This window comes from Morone saxatilis, unplaced genomic scaffold (genome assembly GCF_004916995.1).
Source record: "Morone saxatilis isolate NCDOM2014 unplaced genomic scaffold, NCSU_SB_2.0 Contig18, whole genome shotgun sequence".
Taxonomy (NCBI): domain Eukaryota; kingdom Metazoa; phylum Chordata; class Actinopteri; family Moronidae; genus Morone; species Morone saxatilis.
The window spans coordinates 15,811,269-15,822,570 of record NW_023339740.1 but is presented as its reverse complement, the minus strand read 5'-3'; the positions used below and the strand labels follow the sequence as shown (position 1 = coordinate 15,822,570).

General features: G+C 37.9%; 1 protein-coding gene across 1 annotated transcript in view; it reads right to left on the bottom strand.

Annotated features, from left to right (window-relative positions):
• The window catches only part of fkbp5 (FKBP prolyl isomerase 5), a gene marked incomplete in the record, with an annotated part of 13,442 nt that extends 3,631 nt beyond the window's left edge, over nt 1-9,811 (bottom strand). The window contains 10 exon segments of the mRNA XM_035661379.1: nt 303-531; nt 636-821; nt 909-992; nt 1,200-1,290; nt 3,249-3,405; nt 3,524-3,638; nt 4,561-4,703; nt 5,150-5,294; nt 5,472-5,604; nt 9,563-9,811. Of these exon segments, the coding sequence (XP_035517272.1) occupies nt 303-531; nt 636-821; nt 909-992; nt 1,200-1,290; nt 3,249-3,405; nt 3,524-3,638; nt 4,561-4,703; nt 5,150-5,294; nt 5,472-5,576 (1,255 nt within the window).
• Between the last annotated feature and the right edge of the window lie 1,491 nt (nt 9,812-11,302).

Here is an 11,302-nt window from a genome sequence, read left to right as displayed (position 1 = left end):
AAAATCACCGTGACATTGAAACAAAAGCTGTGTGTGTGTGTGTGTGTGTGTGAGTTGGTGCGGTGTGGTGTGTGTGTGGTGGTCTGTGTGTTGTGTGGGTAAAATAATATAATTTCGTGTTAATTCTAATTGTTTCTTTTAACTTTAAAATTCATATTTAATTTAATTCACAGGAAAAGAAAAGAAAATCAAGAAAAGAAAACTACGAAGACGAGTCAGGGGCTGACTGTTTTTGTCCTACAATGTAGGCGCAAGAACAGGGGTGAGTTTACAGAAACCTTGGCCATTTCCCCATTCTGCAAATTCTGCAAATTTCTGGAACATGTTGGCGTAGGTCTTCTTGTCCTTCTCATGATGTTCCTTAATCTTGCTCTGGCAGATGGAAATCTGAGCTTGAGCTGCTCGATTTGAGGGGTTGACTTGCAGCACTTTCTGAAAGTCTGCCATGGCCATGCTGAACTCGTTACGACGGAGACGTGCTTCCCCGCGACGATACAAAGCCTTCTCGTTGCTCTCATCGAGCTCTATCACCTAATACACACACACAAACACACACAGTCATTACCAAAGAGAGACAATGCAGGGACATCAAATGGTGTTTGAATATGGACTATCATCAGGGTCTTGCAGCTAACCTTGTTGCAGTTCTCCACTACTTGTGTGAAGTCTTTTGTCCGCAGGAAACACAGCGCTAAATTGAGGTGTGACGTCAAGAGAAAGTCCTGTATCTTCTTCTGCTGCTCTATCCCAGTACCACACTCCATTTCTAGCCAGGAAACGATGCGCTGGTACTGGATGATTGCCTGGTAGTGCCGGCCTGCCTAATACAGGAAGATAATACCATTTTATGGACATTTTCCCATTAAAAAATTATTTGTTAAGATAAAAGATCAGCATAGGGACTGTACCTTAAAATATTGATTCCCTTTACGCTTAACTTCAAGAGACATTTCCAGCTTTTCATTCAAGTCCATTTCCCAGGATTCTTTAGCCTTGTGGAAACACAGTTAATGCCACAGAAAGTGAGTAAAAATAGTTTTTTTCTATTTCAGGTAGTCAGCTGAAATGATCTACATACCTATGTAGAACTTTGCTCAAAATTAATTTGACTGTCTTAAATAAAAAAAGACCAAAACCACAGTCATGACCACTTAAACTGTTTCTTTCTTTGGATATAAAAAGTAAAAAACAGGGCTCACCCTTTGAAAGTCTTTGAGGGTAACTTCGTATACTATGTCTTTGTCTGGTCCAACTTTGTACTCCGGTTTACCTTCGCTTCCAAAGCCATACCTGTGAAAAAAAGAAAAAACATGAGCCTCTTTATAATACTGTTCAGAAGAACAATGATAAACAAAAAATAACCTTGGAACAACCCCCATTTCTACATGTCAAACAGCCAAACTAGATACAAAGATGGTATCAACTGTTGAAAGTCAGCTCAAGCCATTTGACATTTAAACTACGGGGTGGGAAATTCCATTTGTTTAAATTTAAAACCTCACACTGGTGAAAATTTCACCTGTCGAACGTCTTATTGAAATATTCCAGACTGTGTAAAAGGAAAACTGCTTCTGAGAATGTACAGAAGGTTGGTGAGACATTTTGTGAAAGAAGTACATCAGATAATAGAGCTGTTGGTTTCGATACACCTTCCTTTATAACCTATTTATTATAAAACCATACACTGAGCAGTGTAATATAAAATGTGTGTATTTTGCTAATAAAGTGCTCTTAACTGGATAAAAAACACACATTGGTTTATGTATTAATGAGATGGCAATAAAAAATACATATTTAATTAGATGCATTTCAGGAAATATGGTACAGTTTGTTAAAAGAGATGGATATGAGCAGAAGGGGGTCGTTCTGATTCCTAAGAAGATTAATTCAAGTATACAAACAAATGCAAGCAGGTTCCCCTCTTGTGATAAATGTGAATTTTTGTATTTATTTAAGTTGAAGCATTATGTATATAGTCTTTTCTGTTTATTTTCTTATTTCAGATTTTTCTTTGTGTTAGTTGACTACTTACTGGTATTAACTTTCAGTATGAATTGTTAGTGTGCTACGAATACCTAGTATTTAACACCAGCACTCAGTATTGCTTTTGCCTGAGGACATGAAGGGAAGGGTTGGTGTGGGCGGGGTTAAGGCAGTGATGTGATGTGGTTTGGGCAGTACAATGTGTTCTATTTATTTGTGTGATTCTTCCATATTTCTGTCTATTTTATTTATGTATTTTTTTATTAAGGGAATGATATGATGTGGTTTGGGCTGTACGGTGTGTGTCCTATTAGTTATTTTTGCCTCTTTCTTTGTCTGTTCTGTCTTTTGTCAGAACAGCACATTAATCTGCTTTTTGTGGGATCAAATGAGAGGAAAGTATTAACAATAATAATATGAATTTTTGTGTAGTTTTTTTAGTCTTCATGCACGTCACTCCTCTATGTATCCAGGCATTCATGGGTTTTAAACTTTTAAGTTTTTTGACCAGTAGGGCTACAGTATACCTCTAATGCATAATGAACTAATCAGTACCCTATCCACATTATATCAGGCAAATGTTAGCCTTTCATTAGTACTCAGATTACTGTCAATCTGTCACACTCAAATCAATTGAGAATAGCTGAGGACTCCACTCACCTATATGTACAAAATACGTATATATGAGTAATAGTAGCAGTAACGACATTGACACAGTTTCTTTCCACAGGATATCACTATGGTGAACAGTTAAGCAGTGATATAGCAACAATAACCCCGTAACACTAAAATATCCAACAAATTAGACATTATATGTTTACAGTTTAAATTCCACAAGGTTCTTTTTTTTATAGATTGTACATCACTGTCTTATTCAATATTTATTCTTTTGCACTATTTTTATAGTATATGAAAAACTGACACTGTTTGTTGTTGCTCATTGTTGACTATTATATATATATAGGCCTACCTCACATGTATTTGCATTATAGTTCTATGTTTATTTCGAGTGGATGTTTGTAAATTTGAAAGAAAGAAAGACAGCATATTAAAGGAGCAAAAAGAATGTAATCATCATCTAACAGAAATCCTACATTCTGGACGATTAAATATAAAGTTCCTGGGGACATAATTGTATTTTCTCTTAACGAGTGTAATGACAAACCACAGCAGAGATAATTACCAGAGCTATCCCACATAAAGACTGGCTCACTGTAACTGCACAAGAAAGCAAAATAAATGACAAGGTTCACATTTTAACTTACTTTGGTTTTAAGTAAAGTAGACAGCACTCTCCTTTCTGCATCTTGTCCAACGCTCGGTCCACTCCGTGAGGAACACCTTTATCTTCAGCCTCGCCAACAGTAAAGCTGACGTCCCTACAGTCAAACAATCGACCACCACAGCTTCCCTCTAGGTGCACTGTGGGACATAAATCATGACACAACTGAACTTCTGATGCATCTGTTTCATTTGTTGATTATTTGGCAGACTGGCACAATACAAATAATTATCCATGAAGAAAAAAGAAGGGCTTTACCGTCAACCCTTGCTCCGTCGTTGGGATTCGTGTAACCATCCCCTTTGACCTTTATTCTTCTTAAGATGCCACCATCGTCCGTAAGCATCTCTCCTTCAAACTTGAGTAGCTCCATCTGTTTTGTTAGAAATGTTTATTTAATCATTGTACTACAAAAGCGGTGCTATAAAGCAGAATATAAAACTACAGCTCTGCTTAACTTTGTGTAGGTGTGGGCAGAGAAACACCAATACATAACATAAAACAAGTAGGAGTCAAAACATTAAGTCAGGGAAATAAAAAAAGAAAGAGAAATAATGACTATTAAGAGATACGGTGCAGGTAGACATGTAATCAGAAATACACTTTAGGATCTCCATTAGAATTTAAAATAAAGTTGTGTGGGTTTGAACATAGTTTGGCTGCATTCATAATAAGTATAAACATTTAATAAACGGTTTATAAGATACTATAATGCAATTATAAACAGATTAGAAGACATTTTTAAGTATTTCTTAAGGTACAGTATTTGTATTTATTAAATGTATTTAATACTGCATATACATGCTAAATAGAGGGACTTAAAGGGAAGTAAAATTCAATACCCAATCAAATAATCTGACTATGTTGTTGTGATTATATGATGTTTGGTAACATGTGACATAGTTAGATTATTGTTGCCAATGATACAGGGGGAGTACTGACAGATGAACATCTATGGGGGGTAGAATAATCATTTTTTTGTGTCCATAGGGGGTAACTTGTAAAGCAGAGAAGTTGGCTAAATCTCATCTAATTTTTGCCAAACAAGAATGATTATTATTGATTAAAGAGGAACCAGAAAGCCAACATTGCACCCCCACTGAGCTCTAAACAGACTGGTACAAGTGGTAACTGAACTTCTCTGGCTGTTTGACTGAGAGGGATTAAAATAGACAAAGCAGTTAATTTTATGACTAGAGAGCTCCATCTGCAGAGACTTTCACATGCTCCTAAATTATCAGGGTCCCTCGGTGTGATGCACGACACAAATGGCAGCACCGACAAGGCACACCTACCTCAAACACTACTGGAGAGCTGGGAGGAATTTTGTCTGGATTACCAGCAGCTCCATAAGCATACTCTGGTTTGCACAGTAATGTGCACACCTCACCTCTCTGCATAGACAACACACCAATATCCCAGGCCTTGAGGACTTGTCCTGTGAGTGGATGAAGCAAATTAAAAAAAAACACTATGAGAAAAGATGTTTCTGGTTTATAAAACTGTCTGAAAGATTATGTAGGAATTTACACATTAAGTATAATGATGTGAAGAATATAATAAATAGTTTGACAATTTTGATAATACACTCATTCACTTTCTTCACCAGAGTTAGATTGATACACCTATCCTACCTGTCTGTTAAATATAAAACTAGTCAGCAGTCAGGAGACAATCTGTTTAGCATAAAGAATAAAACAGAAACCTGTTAAGCTTATTGGCGGTAGCTTCACCTTTAATGGACACAAGAGAGGTATAAAGCTAATCTAACTCTCAGCAAATAAGCAATTAAGCATATTTTTCCAACGTATCAAACTATTCCTTGAGGTAAGAGACAACATTAAGGTACCATGAGGTTTGACAGCAACTCATAAATTCACCTACCCTTGCCCACATTGAAGCAAAAAGGCTCTTTGCGATCTCGGCTGCAGTCAAACTTCTTCCCACTGAGCAGCTTCCCAGTGTAGTGGACAGTCACTTTGTCTCCAATCATTGGCCTCTCTTTATCTACCCCCTGACGCTTCACAACCTGCGGACAGGAAAGACAAGCCTTCAGTTCAACTGAAAAATCCTTTCTTTGTGACAGAGAATGTAGATAAGATAAAAGCTGTGTGAGATCCAGAAAGAACAGCCACCATGCCATATGGTGGAACAATGAGTCTAACTCGTGCCTGAACGCCTACAATAAAATGTAAAAATGAAATACCTTAATAACTCCTTGGTCTTTAATGGGTGTTACATCGATGCCCTTCGCAGCAAACACAGCTGTGGCTGGCTGGCCATCCATAGGCAGATCTTGATCAGTGGTCATTTCTGCGTGTGAGCATCACACGGTAACACTGTAGAAATGATGAACACACAAGCCTACATATTAGCAATCTGAGCACCATAAACAACATGTCCTCATGTCTCATGTTTTCACTTTGAGACACACTTGCAGCAAAGAAAATGGCACAAGAATCTAATTTGTGGAGTTGGACTGGAAAATCACAATCTCTGGCAAAAATATCAATACAAGATCTCCATAATAAACCCAGAAAATGTTACTGTTTTCCTCCACATTACTTACGTTGTGTCTATTTAAAGGCACATGTTCTAAATCCATATATTGTGCTGGATATGTATTAGGAGATGTATGTAGTTTTACTACAAAAGACACATTAACACTGACCCCAGCTGTATGAAGAAGATTACAGTTGTAATATCACTCAACTGTACCGCTTCTTGTCTGATCCACCACAGATTAAGTAATTACATGACTATAAATATGTTAAAGGCAACAGCGTGTTGCTCAGTCATTTTATTTTGTAACACGCACTGCACTCACCAAAGTACAGTACGTTCCAGGCTATTAGTTTATGGCCCCCTTTGTGCTCTTTGTCGGTCTATAAATAACATCCACATGTCTTACGGAAACCACAATTAAATCTGCAGTACGACAGAACCTCATTTAGATATTTTCACTGTTAATTTTGTAATGAGTATTTTGGTCTTCTTCCTCATATGCACAGGAAAAGTGTGGGCTCGACAACGCTCACACACAATGTACTGATAACGCTGTGCCATCGCAAGTAACAGTCATCTCTCTCAGTGTTTGTGATAGGGCAGGTAAAATTCCTGAATCTGATCACGACTGTTCAACTCAGAAGTGATACACTGATACAGTATCTTATCAGAGTATGAGGCTACGTATTGTCTGGTTAACACATCGTGATATATCTGAAATTGTGTCTCTTCTGGGTTTTCCAGGCTCTGTCACTGTTAAGTAATAGGTTTTTTTTAACAGTTTTTGACCTCTACTTTCATTGCCTGTCAAAAACATTTTTCATATTTTGTTTTCTTGCATTTCTTTTATTTTCTCACAGAAATGTTATTAAACCAATCAGACTAAGAGTTATTTTACTCTTTTTTTCAAAACAAAGCAATCATAAAATAACTTTACATCCTAATGGAGCATATAGATAGATAGATAGATGCTGTCTCATATCTCCATGTGGTAAAAAGATACAGGCAGCTTTGCCAGGGCAATAAAACTGTAATGACCTGTTGGTGTTCCAGCTGCTAAATGTTGCCTCTCTCATCAGGAGCAACCGTCGTCGACAAGCATTGTTACTACCTCAACCTCAACATGGCTGCAAGCATTTCTCTCAGTCTGCCCTAGCAGAATAATATTGACATTGTTTGAAGACAATGAAAAGGCTAGTTAGCTATGTTAAGCATGTTGGCAAACACTATTTGGCGATTACTATCACATGAAACAGCTGAGACATTAGCACTTGCCCGAATAGCAACCGGCTCACAGCTGTTCCTGGACTGCATTGGGATGTTACTAATGCGGCCAGAGTTGTGAAGTAACGGTTATAAATGAAAATGTAACATCTACGATGAAAAAACAGATGACTGACACAAGTGTTTTTTTGTGTTTGCTTGTGTCGTCTGTGTTTATAAGTATATAATAAAGTATATTTTATAAAGTAAGAAAGTATATAAATAAAGATAAGACGTAATCTCAGTGAGTCAAAACTCTCGCCTGAAAAATTTTATCACATCACACCTTAGTGTAGCTCTCGCCCATCATTTGACCCCCCACACTGGATGTCATGTAGCATTAGGATAAGACGAGGTTATAAATCATATTTAACTTGCCAATCTGAGTAAAGTTGTGTTCATATTTACTGCAGGGTGCTGATCAGACAGCACTCTTGTGGACACATATTTCCAGCGAGAGGCTTTAAGGCTATAAACTTTGCTCAAGGGCAGCATGTTTTGAGAGAGGGGGGATGGCAGCTCTCATTCTCTACATCAGTTTTCTCGATTTTTCCACCAGTTGTCCTTTCTTCACTTTCAGGACATCCCAGATGCAGCTGATGACAATATGCAAATATTTGGATATTCACCCGTGGTTCTCGTAAGAAAATTAAGCAACAGAGCTTGGCCTGAGAGGCACTAACTTGGCAATAAGCTCACTATATTGGATATTGATCAAGAAATAGATTTGAACTCGTTTTTTTTAATGTGAGAAAGATCTTAGGAGCAGTCAAGCCGTGGTGCTGAGCCATGGGCTTCTGTTCTGCTTCTTCAGTTCTGTGTCATTTTCAAAGATCAAGTGTTTGTTCACTGAATTCAACACAAGCGCAGCACAAAATGTCCATCTCCTCTGTCGCAACACCTTGTCCTGTGTCTTTTAAATGTCATGGATTTCATTTAGATGTAACTTACGTATGTGAGTGGGTGCATATGTGTGTGTGTGTGTGTCTGAACACAATGTTCCTTCTATTCACAGTTCCCTGCTGGCAAAGCCTGATGGTGTTCACCAATCTGAGACCCCCTCACGTACCACCCAGCTTCAGTTTTTTCATGAAAATAAGCAAATTTTAGATATTCAAATTGACTATCGGTTACATTTACATTTACATTTAAATGTCAATTAATAGCAATAGTGTTATGAATTACCTTCATCAACACATTCACATAATTAAAAGTTATTCATTCCATCAATTTCATTGTTTAACTTTTTGCTTTTCCAGCATGAAAAATTTTATTTTTATGAAAAGCTGAACGGGTAAACCAACTGCAAACAGTGAGCACACAGATAAAATGGCATTTAGACTACATGTACTTTAAAACTCAGATATCCTGCAGAGGAATGCAGGAACAGAAGACAATGAGGCAAAGACCACATCCACAGACGCACACAGTGTCTCTGTACATTCTGTCTCACATCCGTACTCTGCTGCTGATTCATATATGAACGTGTAAGTACACACTGTGCATGACAGACCGGTAGATTTACAACCCAGAAGAACAGCATTGCCTGATATGGGAGACTCGTTTACTCAAACAAAAAAGCTTGTTCATTTGTTTTTAAGGACATTTAAGGACTTTTTGGAAAATCTGCTACAGTGGCCACAGATGTGGTGTAGGTACTTTGAATGTGAAATGACAGTGCAAACATTTGAATTCTGCTATTTTTATAATGTAATGGCAGAGAATGCATCACCCTTCAGTCACATATCTTTGTGTATTTGGACAAAAAGTTATTTATCTTCATTAAATATCCCCCTAAGGCAGTCTGATTCATCTCTGGGACTTTGCCTCAACCCGTGTCCATGTCAGCAGGCCAACTCTGCCTCTATCTCACCTCCTCATCTAAATCTAAATATGATAACAGCCACATATTTGAAGTTATTCAGAGGCTACCATTATGTCCTATAATGCACAACTTGGTCCTAAATGAATATGAATCAGCACAGACTGAACTAGACTTAATGTTACTAATTCTCAGAAACGGGTTAGACAAACCTGTAATTTATGAAGATACACCTAAGCCTAAAGGGATTCTGGATGTAAACTGTTGTCCTCATCTACCTCTACTGGGAACCACAGCCGGGTGCCACATTCACACACACTCTCGCCCATAAAGACACATACACAGGGAGTCTTATCAGCCCTTATTTTCCAGAGCACACTTGGATACAGCTGTAACCTCAAATGCCCCCACATGTGTGGCAAATTCAACATCCATCCTCTTATAATAGGACCTCAACTGGACTTCTTGTTTTTTTTTTTGTTTTTTTTTATATAATCATTAAAGGTTTTTAAAAGACTCGATTTGGTGCGTGCGGGTTATTTAAAACAATCTCTGGATAAAAGGTAAATATATGTATAACAAGTGTCCCTTTAACTCAGCCAGGCGTGAACAGAAAGCACTAGAAAGCCGGTAAACATTACATCTTAATTGACTCCTTAATTAAGTCTTTCAGCTGCAAGACAGATGAAATAAATTAAAAGACTCACATTTCCTTGCGCTCCTTTGTTTTGTTTTTTGTTGTTTGTTTGTTGTTGGGGTTTTTTTTTTTTGGTTCTTTATGTCTTTTCCCAGAAGCGGCCGGCGATCCGATCTGAAATTCAGTCGGTAGATTTTTAAAACCGCGTCTATTCCTCCTAACTCAAGCCCGCCCCTCTCATCTCACATCCAGGGTACTAAATGTTCTGCCCATGCGGTTACTATGTAGCGCTGTTTTTTCCTCCCCTCTCCCCTCCCTCTCCCTCCTCCCCTCTTTATCCCTGTCCCCTCTAGTGACGGTGAACGTGCCGGTGAAGTAGCCACATGGATCTAAGACTTCAAAATGACACCGGGTGAGGGAGAGAGGCAGAGACACACGGCGAGAGAGAAAGGAGAGAGGGGGAGAGAGAGTAGAATGGAGTAGAGTTGTGGGAGGGCCTTTAGTGTAAAATGAAGGGGCAGGTCTTTGGAAAGCAGCCACAAAGTAACACAATGTTCCGGCTGTACTGTAGCTGTACCGCTGCCGCTGCTGACGAGAACACTGTGTTCCAATAGACACCCTGACCTGTAACCCGTTCCGTGCCGAGCCAGTCCGGGAACAGCCTGTACCGCAGCAGGCTGTTCTCTCCGCTCAGCTGACAACACATATCATCAACACTGCTGTGTAATAGCCGAGTACTGACGGGGGATGTGTAAGCACCGAAATAAATAAGCATCACACTGCCCGATAAGACGCGCGGTGAGACGGATTACTGTTTCTGTTAAAGACATCTTTTTTTTTATTATTATTTTATATTTCTTGTTTACCGGATTTTTTTTTTTGTATTCTTTTAAGTACAATCGCTGTAGCGTTTCTGTAACTTATGTGAAGGTAGGGATTTCGCCAAGTAGCACGCATATATGTATATATATATATATATTAGATGATTATTATTATTTCTTTTTACTGCCTGGTGATATTTTGTTTTCTTGTGACTTTTACTGGGTGGAGATCATTCTCATCAAATGTTAACATTACTGTTTACAGGGGTTGAAACAAGTATTCAAATCCTTTATGTTAAAATATTATGACATAAATAGCCTACCACAAGTGCAAGTTATACTTTTTGGACTAAATTAAATGTAAACATACTTAGTGGTAATATATATATATATATACATTTAAGGATTAAAAATCAAATTACTCACCAAAAAGGTTGAAGTAGTGTTGTGTGAAATTATATATGTTCATTTTAGGAAGTATGATAGCTACATGATGTTTTATGAGTTCTTGTTTTGCAAGTCAAATCCTCATCTTCAAAGAAAATAGCACAGCTGTTTTGCAGTAAGTATATCAAAACTTGGTTACCTCCTACCTAAACTGTTACAGTAACCTAATTACGTTCTCCATTTTAGGAGTATTAAGTACAAGTAAATACTAAAGCCTCACCAGACTGCAGGAGGGCTCTCCTAACCTAACAGGGACATTGAGCTTGTTAGTCTTAAAGGCTGGGGTTACTACACAGTCTGTGCAGAGGCAGACAGCGTGATCAGTGGACACAGCCCTGGGCATTATTGTATTACTGTTCTAGGACTCCAACATCATCACCATATCTACAAGCAATTGTGCCTAAAAGTAGACATTTGGTGACTGATATGAAAACAGAATGTGCATTTCATCACAATAAAGAGGCAAGAATAAGTAAAAAAAAATATTTTTTTAGCATTAATCCGTGAAATTTAGTCTTTTTAAAATATTTAACAATTTTGTT